The sequence below is a fragment of the Sebastes umbrosus genome, chromosome 18, assembly GCF_015220745.1.
Source record: "Sebastes umbrosus isolate fSebUmb1 chromosome 18, fSebUmb1.pri, whole genome shotgun sequence".
Classification (NCBI taxonomy): domain Eukaryota; kingdom Metazoa; phylum Chordata; class Actinopteri; order Perciformes; family Sebastidae; genus Sebastes; species Sebastes umbrosus.
Window position 1 is genome coordinate 25,502,587 of NC_051286.1, and position 26,787 is coordinate 25,529,373.

Consider the following 26,787-nt stretch of genomic DNA (forward strand, 5'->3'; position numbering starts at 1 on the left):
GCCACACCTACATTCACAGCTAGAACGCCACCGACAACACACACATGGTCAGTCTGACACTCGCAAAAGTTACGCCACAATCACAGAGCGGCGGCGAGCACGAAGCTACCAGCAGAGATACAAATGCTAACGTAGCACAAAAACACACTCTGTTTGTCTGACAATCGCTATCGTTAATCCGGGCAGACAGTGTTGTTACGCCAGGCAGACACACAGCTGACAACCTGCTAAACTAAGATAAATGTGCGTTGGAGACTTTTACTGGGAATGTGGCTGCATGTCCGCGTCACTACACGAAGCACCGTGGCTGCTAGGTTAACTATCCTGACGGTGAACTGGAGACTCAGTTGTCTGTTGTGCTCATACACTGCAGCTGGCGCACCGCTGCATGTGAGGCACTAATCTTGTCAGTTAACGGTTAATAAATCGGTTAACGAGGGTCGGCTACCGGTGACGAATTTTTTTTCAAAATTAGCATCCCTACTTGCTCCTAAAGTAGTGTTATTATGGTAAGGATGGCCTCTGAGCGAGGCGAACAGCGATGCCACGGTTTTGCACTCGTTGGCTGATGTTACTGCCGCCTTGGAAAGGGAAGAGTGAGCGGGTACTCAGGTGGTTGCAATCTGCAACCACACCACTAGATACCACTAAATCCTACACACTGTCCCTTTAAAGTACAGGCTATATTTCCATAACACATGACAAGGTCAAAAGCAGTGCTTGTGTGTAAGTAGACACTCATAACTGTACATACATTTAAAAAAAAAAAAAAAAGTATTTATAAATCATAAGGGCTTAAGAGCACTGACTCACTTGATGTTACCATGAACAGGATACTTAGCCTCCAACATGTCACCCCACAGGCTACTCTTATGGCTTGATGATGCAAAAGACAGTACTTTGAAATGTTCAATACAAAAGAAACATGGCTCACAGCAAGCAATTTGCTTCTGCACCAGTTGGCTGATGCCTATATCCCTAGAACGGTGCCTTTCCACCACACAAGGCAACACATCCATCACTCACATCCAACAATATCACAACGCCTCAGTCCTAGTATCTAATCAATGTTTAGGCTTCTTCATCTGTGGTAGGTAAAGGTTCAACCCTTTTACTAATATGTGTGTGTGTGTGTGCAGTACTGCTTGTGTTTTGGCTAGGCTCTGTGTGTGCGTATTAGGTGGTGGTGTCACGAGCATCACAACTCACACAAGAAGGTCAGGGAGGCTGTGGTTGCCTGGCAACACAGGGACAATGATTGTACGTTACATGAGGTAGTGGGAGCTGAGCTGACGGCACCAGTGCTTTCACCCCTACACCCCCCTGTCTTGTGTGTAAATGGTGGAAAGCAGAAGACCTGCTGTTTGATGGTGAGAGAGCAGGTCTGCAGCTGCACAGGACAGACTGCTGAATGAGGCCAACGCTTTAGAAAAATCCCATCAAGGTAGTTCAAAGCAAACCGCACATCTTTCATTCCCCTCATCAGAAAAACACAGCTGCATTTAAAATACTCACGACGTGTGAGCGCTCAAACGGAATATTAACAGGGATTATAACCAGGGGAATACTATGTCTTCTTATTGTCCTTGACAGGAAGATACAGAAATCAGTCTTATTTTGTATCAGTGTGTCTTTTTTTATAAGGAAAACATTCATCTCAGGTCAAGGTTTTACAAGGTCATGTAGGCTAATGTCATCTGGATATTAAAAAAAATAGGTCTACAGCCGTGCTAGCAGCTCTGTGAGCCTGTACCTTGGGCATCTCAGAGCTTTGAGCTACATGCTAATGTCAGCATGCTAATATGCTCACAATTCTTTACCTGTTCAAAATGTACCTTAGAGGGAGATTTGTCATGAGAGTGGACAAATATGCTGCTTTATGCAAATGTATGTTTATGTTTATTATTGGAAATCAATTAACAACACAGAACAATGACAGATATTGTCCAGAAACCCTCACAGGTACTGCATTTAGCATAAAACATATGCTGAAATCATAACATGGCAAACTCAAGCCAAACTACATGTCTGTAAAGGGGGGACTCGTGGGTACCCATAGAACCCATTTTCACTCACATATCTTTAGGTCAGAGGTCAAGGGACCCCTTTGAAAATGGCCATGTCAGTTTTTCCTCACCAAAATTGTGTGCATATTTGGAGCGTTATTTAGCCTCCTTCACCACAAGCTAGTACGACCTGGTTGGTACTGATGGATTCATCAGGTTTTATAGTTTCATATGATAGCAGTATCTTCACTCTAGCTTTAAAACTGAGCCCAATACAACCTAAAAATCACAAGTTGCGTCAATGTGTTAAAGAGATTAATGGCGTTAAAACTAATTTGCGTTAACGCGTTATTATGGCGTTAACTTTGACAGTTTTAGTTACTTGTGTGATGCTATAAAAAGGGTGGAGACATCACGATTGGCAGCTGTGAGTCCCTCTCGCTGACAAGCTGCAGCCGTGCTTGGCTTGCGATTGGTTTCGGGCGGGTGACCGCGATACTGTGGCTCCACCGCCGGATCACGGCTGCGCGAACTCGGGCTCTCACGATGGCAGCTCCCTTATTCGGGATATTTTTGGCTTCACTTCTGTACAGTGAGAGGGAGTGGAGACGTCTCGTCTATCTTTATATACAGTCTATGGTTGCTCCTTGTGGCCGTTGGGCAAAACAAACTCTACAACTGCGGTTCCAAACCAACAGTCAAGTACCAGTGGAATGTTTTTTCTGCCCTCCAGCCTCAGGGGGGCAACAATGAGCCCATGAGGCAAAGATGACTCTGCAGTGTCTGTGGACAAGCAACACAAAGATGAGATATATACTCTCTCAGAAGCGTTTTCAACCTGCATTTTTCGGTTTTACAGGAGGAAACACTTCAAGGCTGAAGACAAATTGACGATGTATGCTGCTTCTCTGAGCTTTTCTAGCAATATGGGACTACGCAGTGGATGAGACAGTCCCAAACAGGGCTAGCAGGTTGTTAATACTCTCTTGAATAGCACTTAGATTTAGATGTTAGTACAATGATATTTTGCAACAAAAAAAAATGTCCTGGCATGATTTGTCATACAGAAGGGTGTGGGGTGATCCCCATGCGTATACTACCAACTAGTCTATACACGTGAATGCTCTCTGCATGTTTCAATACAGGCACAGCTGGTCTAATTTGAGTAATCATTAAACCTTCAGCTGAACCCTGGCCTGCTCTGTGAAATCACTACAAAACAGCACAGACCGGGAGACGAGAGGTAGACAAACGAGAGGCATCGCCATTTGTTTTCATAAGATGAAGAGCTATTGACGAGCGAAATGGGGAAAAGCGCCACCGCTGATTAATGTGCCGTTATCGGCTCTAAAAGACAGAGCTGTGAATGAAGAAATGCATGGGCTGTTCCATGGAAGACTGATAATAGCGAACAAAACGTGACATGAACGCTGCGTTAGTCTTTCGTGACAATTGTTAACGCAACACCAGATAATACTAAAAGGAGAACGGTGTTTGGTTGAAGCTTGTGTGTAATCATTAGTCTGCAGAAGGTGAGATCATTCCTCTTAGTAGATAACTGGAGGTCATGTTGGCCCTCTCCAGATGATCAGAGTTAATACACACAACACTTCATGGGAAGGTGGAACTGGGTGTGTGTATTTTTGAGTACCAGTGTCAGTACATTTGCTCAGTGGCGACCAAAAGAGCGTAATATTAATTGCCTTTTATTCAAAGGTTGCGAATGGCATCGTTCAGCCTGAAATACATCTTTCTATCTGAGGTACACTTCACATAAATACATTTAACCAAACAACAAAACCATACTACAAACATACATCACATCAGACATTAGGTGTGAAAAAAAAAAATTCACCTATTTATTGCAATTTTTTTATTCGGATTTTGAAATAGATTTTTTTAATGCCAGAATCAATATATTGGCTTCAATTTAGTCTATACGGAGGTAGAAGGAAGTTTCCGCTTTTATTGTTGTAGTCTGAGTAACGTGACGTCATATCCGTTCCGTATCCGTCAAACCGAAACAAACCGTAGCGAGCCAGAAAACGACAAAGTACAAAACGGTGAAGGGTCAGCGTGGATACGACCTGCACCTTCACATGTTAAATCCAGCGTGGTAAACACTACACATCCAGTAAAGGATGGAAACACTTTGGGTTTCACGCATTGACAGGAAAAGCAGAGCTAGACATCACAGCTAAAGCTGCATGCTAACTCTGTCACGGACAGGAAATGTTATCGTATTGCGGTAACTCGCGGTCGAGCCGGCCGTCGCTCTCATCTCCGTGGTCAAATGGGCCGACGCTACAACTGTAGAGCACCCATATACTGACATTTATGTTAAATGCATTCAATCGGCCCCGATGGAGCTGACCATGGACGTATAAAGAGAACGGAGCTGACGGGAGAGCTAGAGACGACCAGGAAGGAGAAGTTAGAGGAAGTATACACGTGTGACTATGCCCGGTTTTCAAAATAAGGTGTTAACAAAGGGAACTGTATATACAAAATACATCTATGGAAATAAGATTGATGGATTATATTCACCAGAAGTATAAAACATTACATGTCCCTTATAAATTAAAAAGAAAATACCACTAATTTGTGAGGGAAATGTCTTTATTTTTTATTTTTGGGTTGCTGGAAAATTTTGTATAAATATTTCCTGACAATGATCCTGATATATTTGACTTCAGGACATCTCTGACTACACACATGCTGAAAATCAAACATTTTTACTTTATTAATTAAGATATTTCCCACCAGCCCCTAGAAGTGTATGATTGAACTTTTTCTAATGGTGTAGTGTCAAAAAAGTTAGCAAAAATCTCAATAAATCGCAATACTTGTAGAATACTTAAAAATTGCAATTCATATCGAATCGGCACCCAAGTATTTTGATAGTATGGAATCGGGAGATGTCCCAGACCTAACAAATATGATGTACTATCATAGCTCTGGGTGACCACAGACCGCTACAATCTTTTTTTCCTCCATTTCTGATTCAACAAGACAGAGCCAGACATCATTCATTTAGTATATACAGTACGCAGTTTGAAAACTTGACTCAAGCGTTTGACCCACAATCTGAGCGGATCCGTACACATAGCGGTCAAGCCAGTCTAGCTTTAAGCTGAACAGAGAGACAACGGTACCATGCACTGATTCCATACTGCATAGCACTTTGTATTATAGATTGGAAAAAGGTCTTGATTCATGAATGGGAAAAAGCAGTCAGAATTCAACAAGACAGACTATCATGATCACTGCACATTAGAAAACATTACAAACTCTGTCCAACATTCTCTGGAGACTACTATACGGCACAGGGAGATGTGACTGTATTGGTGGGTGGCACTGGGAAAGGCTTTAATCTGAGCACCTGTTGGCTCAGTGTTCGACCTCCCCAAAGCATTGAATACAGTGAATTCAGTTTCCAGTCTGTTTATGTTACTCCATGAACTGACAAGCAGCCACCGAATGGCAGAAATAAGTCTCAGACATCCAGTGCCACTGTTCATTCTCTATAAGCAACATCTATACCGTACCTCATTACAATGATGCAAAAATCATGTAAAACCAAACAACCAGAGATACTGAGGGGATATTGCGACCAATCTTAGAGCCAAATTTTGGATATGACTAACGTTACTGTTAGTCATGTGTTTATTTTGTACTGCTTTAATATGACTATAAACGTGACGTGCTTATCGTAATACAGCAGCCTGAAATATATATTCATATATGTGTATATGTTAGGGATGCACCGATACCACTTTTTTCAGACCTAGTACAAGTACTTACATTTGGGTACTCGTCGATACCGAGTACCGATACGAGTACTTCTCTGTGCCAAAAGACCCTCGCCAACAGCCAGCTGGAGGGTGTGAGCGACAGACGGTGCTAATCCCGCATACGAGGCGGTGCGGCGCGACCGGCTCTAGGTCAGCTTGGAAAGGCTTGGGGCGAAGGTGCTTCCCGGGGCCGTGGCCAAAGCGTCACCGGGGCGGACTGTCCTTAGTGCGCCCCAACCGTGTTGTGCCCCCAGGGCAGGGCTCGGCCCAAGTAAAAAGGCGCAAGGGGTCTGCGGCGATGTCGGCAACCCACCCGACCCGTCTTGAAACACGGACCAAGGAGTCTAACACACGCGCGAGTCAGAGGGTGCAAGCAAAACCCTGTGGTGCAGTGAAAGTTAGGGCCGGCGTGGGCCGGCTGAGATGGGATCCCGGCCTCGCGGGGTCGGGCGCACCACAGGCCCGTCTGGCCGGCACCGTGTGGGGGTGGAGCGTGAACGTGGCGATAGGACCCGAAAGATGGTGATGAGAGGTTAACGTCACGCTGCCGCAAAGTGGTAGTGGTGCCGTTGTATCGAAGCCGTTTTGTGAGTACGAGTACATGAGCACAGTATCGGACCCGATACCCAATACTGGTATCGGTATATCCCTTGTATATGTATATACATACATATATGTATATGTGTGTATATGTGTGCATATATATGAGTGTGTATGTGTATAAATATATACACATACACACACATACATATATATACATACACACACACACATATATATATATATATATATATATATACACATTATACATACATATATACACACATACATACATTTATAGCTGTATACACACACCGGTGTATATATATATATATATATATATATATATATATATATATATATACATACACACACACATAATATAATTATGAAATAGGCTACTAACTAAATATTTAATATTTAGATAGTATGTCAATATTATTTCATAGACCAATTCAAACTATTTTATTAAACCAATAAAAGTCTATGGTCCATAAACTAATCAGCCAGGCTCATCATGGAGTCCTAACGGTTAACTGCAGCACTACACCCCCGGGCATTACACCCATCCAGCTCTCTGCTGGTTCAACACTTAAACAGGTTCATTCAGATCAATATTAGCTTTATACGGGACAGCGTGAGGATGTCTGTTTACCTCATTATCTAGAAGACCAGCAGTCAACACCGACAACAGTCACAGTGAAGCTCTCCGTGTACTCATAAGTGTTTATAAAGTTACTATAGAAACATATTCCTATTCTAATATGCAACGTGAACGCAGACAGACTCCGTTAATTAGTCTCCTCCCGCTCCGTCATGTCATTCATTACAGCTGCCGGGCTGACAGTAGTGATGGGAATTCCGGCTCTTTTTAGTGAGCCAGATCATTTGGCTCAACTCACCAAGAAGAGCCGGCTCTTTCGGCTCCCAAATGGCTCTTCATTTTACCACTTCTGCCTTTTATAATTCAGCCAAATTTAGCGCTGTTTTGACCTATGATTAGTATGTGTGTGTAAATTATTCAATATAATTATACTAAACCTTATAATTTCCATAATACCATAACTTTACATGCTACTTCGTTTCCGACTGTCACTCATCTTGTATGCTATTCGCGCACCGCACTTCCCCTCTTTCTGTCCTCCTCTCCCTCCTGCTCTGTACCTGTAGACCGTCAACGTACCGCCCACCCCCGCCCCTCCCTGCTTGATGGTATGATCCTTGTCTGTCATCACCTGATTGGTCACACAGAAGTCATTAACACAACATTCAATCACAGTCAGTGCATGGAGTGCACCTGGCGCGGAGAAGATCGTCCTATCATTCTGCCTTGAATTAATTAAAGAAAAAAAAAAAATAATAATAATGTTTTTCGGACGGGAGCCGGCTCTTATCGTTCACTTAAAAGAGCCGGCTCTTTGAACCGGCTCGTTCGTGACTGACACATCACTAGGTGACAGACAGAGAGCTAGTAGCCAAACAGCCAAACAGCGGCTGCTAACGGAGCTGCTGAGCGGTTATAAGAGCAGTTAACGTAACAACACGCTACCAGCTGTTTAGTTATACACATGTCCGCATTAAATAATATCACAACCCAAAGACACGACAGCCAGAGAGAACTGGTACTCAGTATTTAACTCAGTCTGCGTCCACATGGTCCTCTGTTGGCCAATCACATGGTGCTGTAACTTTCTGCTGCTACCGCGTGCACCACCGGGAGATATCACCCGGCAACCTCCTTCAGCCTTCCGTGACAACGACACGCATCAGATCACTTTAACCCTCTGTACATGGACGTGGCTTTATTAACTCGATAAAGGTGAGCTTACCTTTGACTACTCATCGCTGCCGACACACTGGAGCTCCGGTTCATCACTGCTTCACGAGCATCTGCAGCTCGAGAGCAGTGCTCGTGGGGTCAGCCGTTTACGGACCGCCCATTCTCCTTGACACTAGACTGGGTGCTGCCTTCACGGGCTCCTCGTAAACTACACTTTCACACTTTAAAAGAAATACACACATGGGTGTTTCTGCAACTACGGTCACTTTTGACTCTCCCAAATAAAATGAATGAATTTTGATTTTAACCATCAGAGTATGTAATACATATAAACACGTACACAAATCACATATGGTTAAGATTTGAATCTGTTTATTTGTTTATGGTTTTCATCACTTGTTTTTACTAAATGTCCTTACCGCAACATTACAATAATGTTCATTTTATACATTTTACTTTTTTTAACTGCTATAATATTCTTATAATACTTTTCTCATTAATGGATCGGGGTGTAAAGACCATTTCAACCAATATAACAGATAGTGTAGACTGGAGAACATCGTCAACCCTACCTTTAAGTTAGATAGACAATATATCAAAATTGTAGACTATCCCTCAGCCTCGGTAATGTGTCCCACATTGTCCCACATTGTCCCACATCTGGTCACCCTGGTTAGCGGTGGTGATTTTGTTTAAGCCAGGTCATAGTGTGAGATAGAAAAGGAGGAGGATTCACATCAGACACACATGTCACTGTACAATAAGTTTTCCTGTCATTGTCATTACGTATGTTTTGCCATTATTTGACACTGCTTCGAAGCGCTTTATGCTTTCAGCCCTCATTTTCCCAAATCCTTGTGAAAATTTCGACCTTTCCGATTTTCCATGAAGTTAGCACAACTCGTGCTTTGGCAGTCTGAAATCTATTTAATTACTGATATTGATTTGTGAGCACAAGTTTTTCCATTGAGACCAAAATAAAATAAAATTGTAAGGAAATTGAAGGTGCAACATTAGCATTAGACATTTGTTTAGTGTATGTTGTTTAAACATGGTGACATGTACAGTTTGTGGATGATATCTACAGTTTATGGATGACATCTACAGTAAAGGACCCGTTTCGACGTATTCATGACGCCGGTGTGCATCCACCGCTGCTCTGGGGGGGAGGTGTGTGTGTGTGTGGGGGGGGGGGGGGGGGGGTTAGGGAAGATCGTCATCATGGTAATTAACCACCATGGCAATGGTCGCCGATTGATTTTTATAGATTTGATGACATCATACCTCACTCAGCCCGCATAACACCAACACACGACTGTCTGGTTCTTACCTGTTCTTCTCTACGTCGAGGACACCTTCAGCAGGAATATTCTCCTCCGCTGCTCCTCCGGCCGCTGACACACATTCACTCATTCACTCCGGGTTTAGAGAACCCATCCTCGGTGACATTCAGGAAGAGTCCCCGGTGCCATCCTCCATTCCTCCCAGTGCGCATTAGGAGAAGCGCAGCTGCATAGGATGCTTTACCCCCCCTCCACCTCCTACAGCTGGTGACTCATGTGTCTCTTTGAATTAATAGTGACAACAGTGTAACACCACAGGGGGGGGAGAACAAAGCTGTGAAAACATCACCATCACCATCTACTGGCTAGTTTAATATATTATTAATAAATCTGATGATTGTGGTTGTTCCTCTTACAACCTGTCAGAATGCATATAGATCAGGGCTCAGCAACCTTTACTATCAAAAGAGACATTTTAGGCAAAGAAAAAAGAAAGAAACCTGTCTGGAGCCGCAAAACATTTGAGCATTGTGATGAAGGTAACACAGTTTATAGTTTAAGAATATAGTATATAAGTCTAATGCAGTGAGGGCCAAAGTGCAAATGTACTACGGAGTATTAGGGCCACATTGAGGGAAAAAACATCTGAGATATACAGAATAAAGTCATAATATTAAGAGAAAGAAAGTTGTAATATTAAGAGAATAAAGTCATAACTTTATGGAAAAAAGGTCGTTATATTACGAGAATAAAGTCATATAACATTACGAGAAAAAGTCATAACTTTACGAGAATAAAGTCATAACTTTACAAGAAAAAAAGTTGTAATATTACGAGAATAAAGTCATAACTTTACAAGAAAAAAAGTCGGAATATTGCGAAAATAAAGTAAAGACTTTACGGGAAAAAAAGGCGTAATATTGCGAGAAATAAGTCATAACTTTACGAGAAAAAAAAAAATAACACTAATAATATTATGACTTTATTCTCATAATATGACTTTTATCTTAAAATCTCAGATTTATTTTTTTCCCTCAATGTGGCCCTAATACTCCGTTGTACTGTCGTACCATAGACCTACAACAATGGTAAAGAAAAATGAAAATGTAAACAAAAAACAGTCATTCATTTCCATTTGTAAAAATCCACAGGGAGCCACTGGAGAGGAGCTAAAGAGCCACATGTGGCTCCGGAGCCGCAGGTTGCTGACCCCTGATATGGGGGAACTATAAAGTTGCTTTACCGTTCTCTACACGGTCTGGGTTATTAGGTAAATGCTGGCTGATAGTGTAGTATACATTTTAAATTATGTAACCACTTAAAGCAGCAGTGGGTAGAATTGGAGCAAATTCGATTAAAAAAAAAGTTATTACTATAAAACGGTCGCTATATCCTGACAGTAGTGCATGAGACAGGTAATCTGAAAAAAAAATCATGTTCCTCCGGTGCTCCTAACGGCATCTGCAAGCTGTCAATCACTCGCGAACTCCGACCAAACTAGACAGCGCTGATCAAATATGAATCAATATTGTTATGTTAATGCCTATTTCTCTCCTCAAATGTGTTCAGAATCATCTTGTAGTGCACGGTTTAGCTATAAAATGAGAAAGTTTGTGATCCCGGCAGCTATGTTGAGATCAGGGTTGTGTTTGAAAAGTGGAAAAAATGACGTCCTAACGTCTTTTCCTAACCACTTCTTCTTGACCTCGATGGAAAACGTCATGAGATCAAGGAAAGATGAGGAGAATTCAGAAGGATTTAGGAAAACACAACCGTGGTGTTCAGAGAATCTGACTGCTCTTTAACTAGACTCCGTCATTATGATGCGACGGCGGCAGATGTTAGTGACGTGAGTCTGCCGTGGAGAAACTACAACGTTCTGAAGACGGACTACAAAAGGTGCTGCTCCCCTCCGTGAGTTATTTAATAGGTCTTTCAGCGACAGACTGCTTCACCCGCGATGTGTGAAAGAGAGATACCACAGGTCCTTCTGCTGCTGGAACACTTTACATCAACAGATAATAAAGGATTATCTGACCTTAAACTTGGACAACCGGTGAAATATATCACTTCATTACCAACGTTGGAACTGAAATAAACAAAGTCTGACCAACGTTGCTCCTAAAGTAGTGTTATTACGTAAGAATGACCTCTGAGCGAGGTGAACGGCGTTACCACGGTTTTGCACTCGGCGCCTCACGTTACCGCAGTCTTGGAAAGGGAGAAGTGAGCGGAGGGGTACTCAGTCACCAGTAGATACCAACAAATCCTACACACTGCACCTTTAAGTTTTCATGGCAAAAGTATTGAAATATTTATTTTTTTTATTGGAAAAACAAAGTGTATCAACAATGAATCATAAATCAATGTTAAAACAGACTTTAAAGACACTTTCTCACACTGAGAACTACTGAATGTAGTTTTGCTGTAGGTGGGCTTGTGGCTCCTGCATGCAGGACAACCCATCCTAATTATTCAATTACTGTCCTGCAAGTACTGATCCATTCCTCTGACAACAGGAGGAATATTACAATAACTAACATTTCACAAGTGAGTCAAAATATTGTTAGAGTTTCACCAAAGAGCTGCTTCCATCAGTCTGTAGTCAGGGGCACTACATGATCTTTATTTTCAAACACAAGTCAAAGAGACTCCACTTCAGGTCCTCGTGGTGTCTCCCAGCGTGGAACCAGAAGAATGGGTGTACTGATAAATGGGTAAATAATAGGATTCTGGGTCTTCTCTGCCAAAGAAACAAAAAAAGGAATATTTTGTTGTTGGCATTTGTGTCCTGAAGAAACGAAGCATCCTTACAGATGCCGCCGAGTGTCCATCTCGCAGGCTTTCCTCCTCAGTTCAGTTGCCTGATGATGGAGTTAATGTCCGTGTTGCGGAATCCGGGGTTCCCCAGGTCCTTCAGGAGCCCGGCCTTGTCCCTGGCGGCGTGACGAGCCACCGACAGCCTGAAGGGCAACAGGAAGTTGTTGGCGGACCGGAAGCCCTTGCCGACCGAGTAGATCTCGTGAATCAGGTCCTCCAGACAGATGATGCCGTGTTTACCTGAGGAGCGAGGAAGAAGAGGTGAGTGATGGGAAGGAGAGTCAGACGTTCCGTGACAATATAGTGTCACTGTAATGGCGTGTTCACACCAAATGCGAAGCAATGTTTTAGTGCGGTGTGATTACGTACAGAGTCGATGCGAAGACGCGAATAGACACAAATTTGCGGCAACTTTCAACTCGAGCGACAAATTTGCGCAACGCTGTTGTTGCAAAAAAACTGTCAGCGTTGAGATTCTCCTCCTGTCATCACTTCCCTCAGTGACACTGTTGACCGTCTACGGTATAGACGATAATGCCGCTGCTGTATTTATGCCTGGACGACGTTATTTTGAGTGTCGATGGAGCAGCTACAATGTTAGCATCTGCACAGCCTGGCTCTGATCGATCCAAACTCCATTCAGAAAACAAGCATTTGAAAAGTTGTTTGCTTGTCGTCTTGCGGACAGACCTGATGAAGCACGAGTTCAGAATTTTTACAAGTCAGCATCATTAAGTAGTTATTTCTGCATCCTTTTGATCCCTTTTTATTGCAATTAAATCACAGCCCTATCTGTTTATTTTGGGTTCACGCCGCAGTAGTAAACCAGATAAACTCAGCTGACGTGTGACTTGCTAGAAATTCACCGAGCTGAATGCGCCGGATGATGAAGCCGGACAGTAACGGCGTTAGGTTTTCCAACGCACCTGGGACTTCCACAACAAATACAACTCATCGGGCTTGACAGCAGAATAGTAGCAACATTTCATTCCACTCTTTGTCAGAGTGTTTTAACAATAATAGATTAGCCAGCGTACATCCCAAAGACAACAAGGAACTGCAAAGTATAAGTTGGAAACGGAGATCCTTGCACAACCCAATTCTAAACAGATGTTAAAAGGTATAACAATTCTTCACAAATGGCAAATTTACTTTTTTTTGGTCTTTTTACACTATTTTCCAACTTTTCCAATCTCATATCTTGGTATTAAAATATTGCATGTTGGGGTATCGCTACCTTTATAACTAAACCTTCAAGAATTTGAGCAAAAACTTGCTTTGAATTTCCCCTTGAGTGGTATACTTTTTTTTTTCTTTTCCATCTCATGTGGATATATCATTCAGCTGATTGCACTCATGGTTCATTTACTTGATTGAGACTATACCCTGACATGCCCATATGTGCCTGCTATCAGTCTGTGGTGGCTCAATCAAGCAGTGGAGGAAGACTTACCCATGTGCTCCTCGATGAAGGTGTTGTCCGTGAGAGGAACTCTCCTCCTGCCGATCCTGGTCTGTCCTCTCTTCAGGATGAGCTCACGAACTGACTTCAAGTTGGGGAATCTGTTGCAAACATTATTACAGCGTCTTTTTAATATGCAAAAACAAACAACAACTAGAATGGCACTCAGAGAGCACAGACCTCCGCCAAGGTGCCTGACTTTAAAAACAGATCACAGCTCACAGCTGGCGGTACCGTGAGGTGGTCGGCTTGTTGTTAACACGGTGCGTTTCCGTGTAACGTATCGGCGGATGCCTCTCTCATTCAGCAGCTTTGTCTTGTCTGTATGACGTTACACTACGTTGTCTCTCATCCCGTCATCTACCGCTTTGTTCTTTCTCACCGCGGACGGCCAGCATCTCCCGCACCTCAAAGTCTCGCCACACATACACACACGTATCCCTCTGCTCGAAGAAGGAAGGAGGTGGGGTCGCGCGTCATCAGTCACACTGCGCATGTGTCACACCCTGTGGTCTTAATGCTCAGGCTGATCGGAATCCTTAAAAAAATTCCTGAATCTGGATCATGATCCGGATCGCCACCAAAATCTAATGGATTGTTCAGTGTGCCACAACCTACCCCTCCAAAGAAATTTCATTCAAATCCATCGCAAACTTTTGGAGTAATTCTGCTAACAGACAAACAAACCAACGCCGGTGAAAACATAACCTCCTTCCTAGGCAACGAATGTTTCAAAAGGTCACCTGTTACTCACCCCCAGGCCACGTAGGGCTCCACCATCTTCATCATGGATACAGATGTCTTGTTGATTTTGACGAAGGCTCCGCTGAAGATCTTCCTCAGCCTCAACATCTGGATCACCTTCATCACTTTGGGACTGACACCTTTAATCCTAAACAGGAGAGGGATCAGCCATGTTTACCAAACTGGGTTGGGCTTTCATTACGTACACATGTGGGTTTTATTAATACGAAGATACATGCATGTGTACATGCACTGGAACACACAAGAAGTGATGTCATCAGTGAGAGGAGTGAGCATGTCACTTTTGTAATAAAGTTTCCATCTCAGACTTTCACTGATTTGACCTTGACAGGTTTTAGACATGCATTAGGAAGATCTTCCATTCTTCATTCAGGTAAGTTCAAAACAAGCTGAATTTAAAGTGGGAAAATTAAAAGTAGAACCACGTTAACAGCTTGTTTACTACATGGATTTCCACTCTAATGAACGATTGTACAACAAACATGACAAATTTCAGCATGTGAGAAAATGTGTCTGAAAATTGATTGAATGCTTGTAAATTAGATTAGACCACGGTAAAGATGATCGTAGGAATGCCTGTGTTTTGCCCACTATATCACCACGAAACTTCCTGTAGTGCTTCACACAATAAATACATGAAGGCTGTAATGTGTGTCTGATGAAGAAAGTCCAACATCAGTTCGTTTTTGTCACATTTTGCCACATTGTGAATTGAATTAATAATTGTAAATATAGCCTATAAGTTGTCATGAACACTGTTCTGCTCTTCTGACAGAGATCATAAAATACAGCTGTGGTATAACAAGACAATAAACAGCCGATACAGCACGTCATATTTAATCGACGTCGTTTTAAAACGATGTCTCCGAGGCGACAACTAATTTGTTAAATGCCTGTCGCCTTGATTCCTCTTTCCTTGTGTCTCTTCCTCGTCTCCTCTGCTCGCATCTCATGTGAGAGGGGACTTAGACACGAGGAGAGGAGTCAAGGAAAGGAATTGAGTGGGAAATGGGAAAAGGCCTTTTATCCGAGTCAAAGTCACTCACTCTCTGATGCGGACGGCGAAGGCCAGCTTGTTCTTAGCAGGAGGAAGAGGGGGTGGCGGCCGGTGCTGAGATCTGTGGATGCGAGTCTCATCACGGTGCTTCCTGTGGCTGTCCTTCAAGAAGTCCTCCAGACGCTTGAACTTCAACGGTTTGCCTCTTGATACCTGGAATAATATAGAAACACACAGGTAAATATACAGCGGTAGTATGTAGGAGCATATTTAACACCTGGATTTGACCTCTTAACATGTTGCTAAATAAAAAGGACACCATATCACAGCTTAGTTACCTTTCTCTTCTCAAGCAGAGCGCGCTTGGCCTCAGTGGCTTTAATGGCCTGGTAGGCTTTCCTCTTCTTCAGCAGATACTCAGGAACTAACTTGATCACTTTCTTAGACCTGACAACAGAAGACACAAACACAGAGTCAGTGAGGAGGACAGAAGACACAAACACAGAGTCAGTGATGAGGACAGAAGACACAAACACAGAGTCAGTGAGGAGGGCAGAAGACACAAACACAGATTCAGTGAGGAGGACAGAAGACACAAACATAGAGGACAGAAGACACAAACACAGAGTCAGTGATGAGGACAGAAGACACAAACACAGAGTCAGTGAGGAGGACAGAAGACACAAACACAGATTCAGTGAGGAGGACAGAAGACACAAACATAGAGGACAGAAGACACAAACACAGAGTCAGTGATGAGGACAGAAGACACAAACACAGAGTCAGTGAGGAGGACAGAAGACACAAACACAGATTCAGTGAGGAGGACAGAAGACACAAACATAGAGGACAGAAGACACAAACACAGAGTCAGTGAGGAGGACAGAAGACACAAACACAGAGTCAGTGAGGAGGACAGAAGACACAAACACAGAGTCAGTGATGAGGACAGAAGACACAAACACAGAGTCAGTGAGGAGGACAGAAGACACAAACACAGAGTCAGTGAGGAGGACAGGTTATTATGTAACCAGCTAGCTCCATGCAGCTTCAGCTTTACACTTTAGTGACTTTATACCGTGAACATGTCATCCATACAGAACACACAGCTGTCATTTTAATAACACATAACGAGTCCATAATATTAACAAACTACTACAGGAGCTATGCTGTAGCTATCTCTCCATCATGTCCACTAGAAGACCCATGTGAAAACAAGTCTCCTAGAAACCTCCTTTTCTAACCATCAGTCTGATAAATACGAGTCTTAATAGAATTAGTGAAACACCTATTTCTTAAAAAGACGTGAAACAATATAACTGCACGTGAATAAAGCACGGATGGACATAGATATGATTAAAAACAATCACATACTCAGCTTCGGCCATGGTGAAATCTGGAGACTCAACCGTCGCTCTGAGATGACGTCACAGCTCCTTGTGTTGTCATTTCCGGTAGACAGGCCTCTCTACAGGCTTACACCACATGGTTTACACCACATGGTTTACACTGCCACCCAGCGGCCAATAACACATATACTAGTCATTGGGTCAGTATTTTGATACTGTTCATGGTCCAATAATAAACCGTATTCATCATTTCTACTCTCATATTTACTATTCATCAACAGAACAATACATACAGGTCTATTGATAGGGCAGATAGGGCAATATTTGCCCTATCTGTTTATATCATGTTTATTTTAGTTCATAGCTTATATTGTATATTGGTAGAATTTCAATTTTCTTATTCTTATTTTATTTCTAACGTTTTTATCTATTCTTTTGTTATACTGCTTATTTGCACCAACAAAATACTGCTTATTTGCACCAACAAAACCAAAGCAAATTCCTAGTGTATACCTCTTACACCTGGCAATAAACACCATTCTGATTCTGATTCTGATTGTATTGGATATCGGCCCAACAAAGCATCTGAACAGTGTCAGCAGAAGCTTTCGCTAACTTGTATAGTTCGGTAAAGTGTGAAAGATATTCACAGATTCAAACTTCCCGGATCAATAACTCATAAGAGAAACATAGTTAAAACACCAACGAGGGCTCTTTCTAACCGTAGTGAGGTAGACAACGAGCTACAAGCTCATTTTAATCGCAACGAGACTTTAGTCCTCCGAGCTGGACACATAACATCGGTCTCTATGTGCAGCCGGCTGTGAGACGAGTGGTTCAGGGACCGCCGATGATCAGATAGTTAGAAAATGTCATGAAATAGAAAAAGAGCTCATCATCAAGGAATCTATGGCCAACGAGAGCTTTGTTCACTAGAGAGTTGTGGTAGAAATTTACAGCGTATTGTAGATTTATTGTCTCCAGACACACTTCATAAACCCATACGTCTGCCATAGCATGTTTGAATAGTTTGACGTAATTACAGATATCTGCAACGTCCTTTAACCTAAACTCTAATTCTAGATATCTGTAATTACATTTAGACTATCCCTAACTCCAGTTAGAGATATCTACAACGTCATTCTGACTAGACACAATTTAATTTCAGATATCTAAAAAAAGAACAATGTAGATATCTACAATTGTGGAGGAATTAAAAATATCTTGAACTGGAATTATGACTAGTCAGAATTAAATTGTGGATATCCCTTCTAGAGATACCTGAGAATCCACCGGCCACTTTCAAACGCTGCAGGTTCAAACCAAGATTTTGACCTTTGACCTCTAAAGCCTCACTAATTTCTGAGAACATTCGGCGACAGAGCCTTCAGCGTCGCGGCCCCCGCCCTCTGGAACTCTCTCCCTCCTGAAATCAGAAATGCTTCATCCCTGGACACTTTCACAAAACACCTCAAACACCACCTGTTCATCCATGCCTCTGATCTCAGCTGACTCTTCCTAAACATTACTCTTTTAATTACTTAGCTGTAGTTTCTCCTCTGTGTTATTTATTAGTATGATTTTGTGTGCCCCCTTTGTAAAGCGTCTTTGGGTTTCTGAAAGGCGCTATATAAGTCCAATTTATTATTATTATTATTATTATTATTATTCAGGTAGGATATGTACTGCTTTACATAATTCACCTACATACATTTTTTTTACTTTTACAATATTGTTTACAATGTATAAAAAAAAATTAAACTTAATTACCAGTAAATAATGCTAATATTAAAAATAATTACGAGCCCCTTAGTCATAAAGGTCACATGGTTTTTACTGCAAAATATCATTGTTTATTACAGAACCGGCTCATGTTTTTAACCAGCGCCTAAAATACCATTTAGAACATCTTTTATTACGTAACATTGATCGTTTTATTGATCAGCTTCAGCGTTGTTTAAATCACAACTTAAACAGATATCAGTACTTCTCCTTTATAGCCACCATAATGTCATACAGTTGTATTTATATTGTATACATTTATTCAGAGAGACAGACATATCAAAATTGTATTTGACAGTTTTTTATTTATTTATTTATTTTTAATTATATTAATAATTATTTTTTTATGATTATATATACACAGTATATATATATATATACCTGAGCACCAGGAGAAACCCCTTGAAATATGATTGAATGGAAAAAATATTTAGGGGTAATTTAGAGTGTCCATATCTTTGGATATTGTGGGAGGAAACCTGAGCACCAGGAGAAAACCCACGCAGACACAGGCAGAACATACAAAGTCCACACAGCCCGGCAGCTGTTGGTGTCTGTATGAGGCTACAGTGCTAATCACTTAGTCACTATGTCACCCTAAAAGTTAAAGGGATAGTTTGGGTGTTTTGAAGTGGGGTTGTGTCAGGTCCTCCATCCACTGTAAGTTTCACACCTACTATGGATAAGTACCTCATACAAGTAAAAGTACCCCACTTCAAAACACCCAAACTATCCCTTTGACGGGATGTGAGGGTGGAGACGTAGAGGGTGATGGGGGTGAGAGGGAGGTCGAGAGAGGAAAGGTGAGGTAGATGAGGACGGAGGTGGGGGTGGAGGAATGGAGGAGAGGTGAAGGGGGGAGGAAGATGGAGCTACTGTTGTCCATCCTGAGCTGAACAGCCGTCAGCCTCCTCTACCTGACCGTCACAGGCTGAAGAAGCTGATCAGCCAGCAGCCTCCTCCTCTTCTACCTGACTGTCACAGTCACTCTTCTTCTTTCTGAACATCCAGCGAAGAAAACCCTTCTTCTTCCTCTCCGGCTCCTTTTGTTCCTCCACCTCATCCTGCTGCGCTCCCTGTTCCACCTCAGCTTCCTGCTCCTCCTCTGTCTCTTTCATCTTCTGTAATGATGTCTCTGGATCCTCGGTATACCTGTGATGAAATAATCCTCTCTTCTTCTTCTTCTTCATGTCCAGACAGATTTTCTCCAGGAGCGTCTTCTCATCATCCATCTGTTGGACTGTGGATTTCCAGCTCTGGCTATTCTTCGCCAGGTCCTCGTTGAGGTTGTGCTGAAGGTTCTCGTTGTTGTCCTGCATCTGTTGTCCAGATGTTAACAGGAATAAAGAAGAGAATATAATTTTTGAACGTGGGTGGGATACTGTGAGTCAGGGTGAAGATTGGAGTTAAACAAAACTTAATAAATAAATAATGTCGATAAAGGTCAACTATGGGGATGTAAATATGTCTTTTTTTTGGCTGTATAATAGAATAGATAATTGTGTAAGCGAATGTGCCTAAGTGGATATATATATGAATGCGTATGTGGATATATATATATATATATATATCTACAGTATATATATATATATGTATATATATATAATTTATATATATATGTATCTATATATGAGGTTTATTTATTTATTTATTTAAAAAGGATCCCCATTAGCTGATACCAATGGCACCAGCTAGTCTTCCTGGGGTCCGAAATCATGTACATTAATTTATCACATACATACTATATACAACATCACATTTGTGTTACACCAATAACACTCAAATTTTCAAACATATATAAATTTCAAATTTCAAATTCATACACAAATCTTCCACAATTTTTTTTTTGTTTAGCCTCAAGGCCCATCATCAGGGAAAAGGAACAAAGAAAACAAAGAAAACCATACATGACCAACACTGGACTATCGATCAGCTGTTTAAGTAATATATTCTTAGATGGTATTTGAATGAGGATTTGTTAGAGGATTGAGGGATGTGAAGAGGGCAGCTATTCCAGTGAGTGATAGCGCGGTAAATGACCGTCTTTTTTAAGGCATTAGATTTTGGGTGAGGTAACATGATTTGGCCATCACCTGCTGTTCTAGTGAAATGACTGTGAACGTCCCTGCATCTGGTAATTTGACTGTATAAAAACTCGGGTTTAGTAGAATAAATGCTGTTACTAAAGAATGTCGCTGTGCTTAAGGCAAGTCTTTTCTCTACTGGTAACCATGACAGTTTATGATGCATGCTGTCTGTGTTCGTTCTCATGGGGCAGGTTGGTTGTATGTATATGAATATGAACTTACCTCTTGACACTGCACTATTACAACGGGTAGCACTTTTTTTTTTCTTTTTTTCTGTTTTCTTTTTCTTCTTTATATTTTTGATATGTTGTTGCTGCTGTCTTTATGTCCCTTTACAAGTATGTGTACGTATTTCTTTAACCTAAAAAAAATAAATAAATAAAAAATATCACTTTCAACCAAACGTGTTCTCCCTCCAAAAATATCCTCATTTTCCAAAAATGAGCTCATTCTCCAAAAAATGTCTTTACTTTTCAAAACTAACTTTGTTTTCTCAAAATGACTTAAAAGTATAGGGAATGGGAGGGAAGCGTACTGAGCTACGGTAGACTATCATTATATATCACCAGTCTGTTCGTCTGTCATCTGTCAATCGTTCATCACCAGAAATGTATAAAGTACGTGCGAAAGACAAATACCCGTATATAAAGAGAAGCTGACCGAGGCAAAGGGGCGATACAAAATTGAAGTTAGTTAATGATATTGATCCTTATGAATCAGGAGGATCTTGACAGTTTGCCACCCGTTACGGTCACTGATGTGTTTTGGCATTAGTTAACACCTGTCAGCAGTTCAAAACATGTAAATCTCTGGATGCCGATGTCCAATTTACAAAAGAGTAACTGTATGACATTAAGATCTACAAGCCAAATAACTACACAATCATCCGGACAAAGATCAGCTAGCTAATGTTATGCTAACGGAATACTAACAAAACGTCCGTTAATACTGCATATTTAATCTACCGGTATCTTGTAAAATGAAACCCATAACGTTAGCCTACCTTCGTGTCTGACTGTATGCTATTTATATATATGTACTACAATTCGGCTTCTGAATCTTATTCACTGTGCAGTGTTTAGTGTTAGCTTTTGACACTTACAGTAAACAGCCAGCGGATGGCACTCTCACCATTTATCCTCCAGAAATGGAGGATAAATGGTTTCCATTCCCTAAACTTCACCTACAGATCTGTCAATATTATAGGCCACTCTCTGTGACATTTTGAGCTTATTATTTGTTGAAGACCTCGGATCCAAAATGAAGGATTTTATAGCCTACAGCTCATGTCTTTTACGTTTGTTACGTAACAAGCCTATTATTTTAACCCAAACCATCTTTTCTTAAACCTAACCAAGTTGTTTTGTTGCCTAAACCTGAACTTGTTTTCAATTTCAATTCTCAACGTTAAGTTTCCCTTTCACTTTCGCAACGTGGTAGGTGCAGTTTTGGGCCCTTCTGACGCATTAGAATGGTAGTGATAACAGCTGATAACACCCATTCAATCAGCTGATAACATTCAAAATGGGCGGAGGCAGGGCTAGGGCTGGGATGTGACATTTGGACTTGTTGTCTCTAAAAGAAGTGTCAATGCCGCTAAGACGTCACAATCCAGAAATATATGAATAATCATGATCTAATCTTATTTGTTGGACTGTGATGTCTCTGTGACGTTTGGGACATTGCGTTCATCTTTGACAGGTAATTTCTAGTTCATATTAGTAATACTTATTTCACAGTCACAGGGACTTACACTTCAATTCGCTGAACGGAAATATGTGCAACAGACAGGAAAATTAGATTTCCAAATGCCATGAAAGTGAACAATTTTCATTTTGGACACCGCCCTGTCGGCCTGCACACGGTACTCACACACACACACACACACGCACGCACGCACGCACACACACACACACACACACACACACAGGAGAAAGATAAACTTGCTGCACAGAGCCTGAGATCATTTTGGTTTTGAATTAATAAAGTTAAATAAGCAAATGTCAGCGCAGGTATAGTACAATAGTAATTCTAATCAAACATCAGAGAAAAGCTGTGCTACCACTGCTGCAACTGAGTTTTATCACAACATTCAGGTGAAGGTCTGTGAATGTACTGAGAGAGAGAGAGAGAAAGGGGAAAAGCAAGCAGTCCCTTTGAAGTCAGGAGTGTGTGAAGCATAAAATAGCTTTTTTTGGTACTCATACACACTTACACACACACAATAACCACCATTCAGTCCCATTCAGGGTTTTTGATTCAACATAGTAGGATTTGGTGGCATCTAGTGGTGCGGTTGCTCCCTTTCCAAGACCGCGGTAACGCCGTTCGCCTCCACCCATACCATAATAATACCACTTTAGGAGCAACGGAGATCAGAGGGCGTTTGGCGGTACCACAGTTTTGCACTCTGCGGCTCACATTACCGCAGTTTCAAAAGCGCGTCGGAGAACTACGGTGGCCTTCAGGTATCGTAAAAAAAATGCTAAAGGCCCTCTCTGGAGCCAGTGTTTGGTTTGTCCGTTCTGCGCTACTGTAGAAACATGGCGGACTCCGTGAAGAGGACCCGCTCCCCAAAGAGTATAGAAGCAAAGAGACAAAACTGGTGCCATTTTGGACTGTAAACGCCAATGAGTCCGTGGCCATAGTTGTATAAAGAGACGTCTGTAAATCAGAGGATAATTTTTTTGAGGTGAATCAACTTCCCAGTATGAACACTTAAATATCCCTCATTTAAATCATTATTTCCTAAAAGTTGTAAAACAAACTAACAGCTGAGTCCAGAGTTATTTCCCTCGGCATAATGAACGTACATCAGACCCATGGGACTGCACCGCCCTGCACACTCATATAACATATCCGGTTCTGCCAGCTTCCTGCTAGCTGTATGCGGCTGTAATAATGAATCTATTGGCTGTAATTCATCACTTTTATTATCTTCTAATACACCCATAGGCTGTATGCTGTAAGCCTGTACCGTGGTGGATGTATTAATGTCTCTGTTCCCAAACAACCGGCTATCGGCCAGTAGCTAGTAGCGCTAGTAGCATGACATCAACAGAATTTAATGGAGTTGTAGATTATTTACTAACACGCAGGGCAAAAGCACTTAATTTTGGATCCTTGACATGAAAAAGTTTGAGATGGCTCTCAAAACCTGTGTGCTGAACTTCCATTTATGTCCATCGCTCACTTTATGCTCCTCTGGGAATCAGCCGGGCAAAAAATTTTAATGAATAAATAAGTAAGTAAATAGTTATAATAGTATGCATATTTATAATATTTGTATTGTTATAGGCCATTTCAGTAGAGAGTAGAAATAATTTAGTTTTACTTTTGTACGGCACTTTGTAGGCAGACGTTTTACTGGCGCCCGGTAGCCGCTTTCAATCCAAAATGGCTGAAGCATAGCTCTGCTGCTGGGCGCTGATGTTGCAATGGAACGAACAATTGACTGTCACTTCTTAGCAATATAAACTCTGGAAAAAAAAGTTTGGAAACTTGTGTTTGGTGGATTATTTCTCTGTTGTTACAATGCTGATTGGCATTGTATTTTACATCGTTGGAAAGCCTGTTTATTTACCTTCACAATGATGTCCAACTTGTAAGGATCATGCACTTGTGGGATGAGCAGCACAGCTGATCATGTGGGTTGCGCCCAAGAAAAATTTGCCAAAATGCTCTGCCAATTACAAACAGTGTATTCTCCTGGATGGTTGAACTCTCCATCAGTAACAAGGAACAAACAAGACATATTGGCAATTTTACACTTTATTGCCAAAAAGGATGAGCCTCATGGATGTTGCAGCAACTCCTCTCCTGTCCCGACCAATCAACAATCCCTGCTGTCGGCAGGTCAAGAAGGCAAAACAGCACAACACTTACCTCAGCATCTAATGAAAAAAAAAAAGCCGATCTTTTACATTTGACAGCGAGATGAGTCAGGGGGCAGAAGGAGGCCGGCTCAGCGTTCAGCTCATAGATGTGCGTGTACGACACGGTGACAGGCGCTGCAGGCAGACAGCTTAGACAGGATGCAAAAAAGGCCTTCCCTGCAGGTACAGTGCACTGAGTACAACTGCACACACACACACACACACACACACACACACACCAGTATACAGGCTCACCTCACTCACATACACTCGCATACGCAGCAGATGGCACAATCAGCCCTCCTCATCACCGGTGCCTTCTTTGAAGGCTAGATATCTGGAGTGTCAGCACGGTGGATTGCGATGAATAATTTCAGAGGAATGATTCACGCTATAATGAGGTGTTTGATGGACACGTTTGTTACATAAGATGCAGAAGCACCTTGAGTGTCACCTGATTTCCATGTTTTTGATGCAGGGATCTGAGCTAACAGCTATGTAAGCAGGAAGCAGGCACAGGGCAACTCCCTAATCGTATTCATAATAATAATAATAATGATGTGATTCTTTTTTTTTTTGGTAATCAAACTTTTATTTTTCGATACAGGAGGTTAGATTGAGTATAACAGCAAATCATCAGCATCTACATACATCTGCAATACTGGACATGGATCATTTTACAAACATGGTATTCTTGACATTTATAAACTGCCCGTCAAAGAGCTCTTATTTGCCCCCCCCCAGTCTTTAAAATAGCCCCTCCTCCCTTCCCCCACCCCAGATGGCACATGGGTAAGACAACCCCAAAACAACAAAACTGAAAAATGGAAAAGTGAAATATAATTTTATATATTGGTATATAAAGTAAAAGAAAGAAATAAACACAAAAATAATTTATTTATTTACAATATCATATAATATAATATAATATTTTTTATTATATTATATTATAATTTTATATAATATAATATAATATTATAATTCATAAAAAAATAGGGCTGTCAATCGATTAAAATATTCAATCAAGATTAATCGCTTGATTGTCCATAGTTAATCGCGATTAATTGCAGATCAATCACACATTTTGTATCGGTTCAAAATAATACTTAAAGGGAGATTTGTCAAGTATTTAATACTCTTATCAACATGGAATTTGGCAAATATGCTGCTTTATGCAAATGTATATATTTATTATTGGAAATCATTTAACAACACAAAACAATGACAAATATTGTCCAGAAACCCTCACAGGTACTGCATTTAGCATTAAAAATAAACTGCAGCCCAACAGGCAACAACAGCTGTCAGTGTGTCAGTGTGCTGACTTGACTATGACTTGCCCCAAACTGCATGTGATTATCATAAAGTGGGCATGTCTGTAAAGGGGAGACTCGTGGGTACCCATAGAATCCATTTACATTCACATATCTGGAGGTCAGAGGTCAAGGGACGCCTTGGAAAAATGGCCATGACAGTTTTTCCTCGCCAAAAGTTTGCGTAAGTTTGGAGCGTTATTTAGCCTACTTCATGACAAGCTAGTATGACATGGTTGGTACTATTTCTAGTTTCATGATACCAGTATCTTCACTCTAGCTTTAAAACAGATCAATGTAGACCATATCTTGGTAATGATATGAACATTTGTATACAGTCACAGATGCTATTTCACAGTCGGTTATGTTACTCAAAGGTGCTAAATATGGAATTGGGAGCATTTCTATTGTCTCTCAAGGGCTCTCAACATGGCAACGGCGAGCCAACGGTTGGTCCTGTCTTGCAAAAACAGTGAAAACAACGGCGAAAGTGCTGACAGAGATAACAGTGTTTACGTGAGGGGGGAACGAGAGGGAGGGCGTTACGCTTCTGCGACCGTGCTTTGGGTCGGGACACCGTTATCAGCTGCAACCGCCGTACGAGAGCGGCAGCCGTGAACTAGCCAGTGGAGCGCAAAAAACATGCACTAAAAGCACGCACGGCCAGTCCGGCTTGCCAACAAAGCGCAGAGAAGCTCTGATTACAATACACAGACAGAGCGAGAGCGACTTCATTCTCTGCTCAGGTAGACATTCCTCCTCTATATCTTTACATAGACAATCATTGTTTGTTGCTGTATTAATGCTCTGGATATCATATAGAGCTATGAAATGCAATTGACTCCTTGGGCAAGGAGTCAATTGCATTTCCCATCGCACTTTTCAAGCTATAGAGAGTTCCAGAGAGATGATGTCTAATAATGACAGAATCCAT

The 26,787-nt window shown here is 41.5% G+C and overlaps 2 protein-coding genes across 3 annotated transcripts in view; both read right to left on the reverse strand.

The window, feature by feature from the left end:
* The window catches only part of slc5a6a (solute carrier family 5 member 6a), a 28,293-nt gene extending 18,664 nt beyond the window's left edge, over positions 1-9,629 (reverse strand). Inside the window, exon 1 of one of the 2 annotated variants that reach the window (XM_037751717.1) lies at positions 8,170-8,307. The gene's annotated coding sequence lies outside the window, so the exon portion shown is untranslated. Of the gene's footprint in view, positions 1-8,169; positions 8,308-9,450 lie in introns of those variants that run through there. The other variant, XM_037751718.1, reaches the window with a different exon arrangement.
* A 2,063-nt stretch (positions 9,630-11,692) lies between these two features.
* Positions 11,693-16,967, reverse strand: rpl7l1 (ribosomal protein L7-like 1). The gene is made up of 6 exons (XM_037751752.1): positions 16,822-16,967; positions 15,786-15,894; positions 15,497-15,660; positions 14,440-14,577; positions 13,677-13,786; positions 11,693-12,463 (listed from the first exon to the last, which is right to left on the reverse strand). The coding sequence occupies exons 1-6, from the start codon at positions 16,833-16,835 to the stop codon at positions 12,255-12,257; spliced, it is 744 nt and encodes a 247-aa protein (XP_037607680.1). The 5' UTR covers positions 16,836-16,967; the 3' UTR covers positions 11,693-12,254.
* Between the last annotated feature and the right edge of the window lie 9,820 nt (positions 16,968-26,787).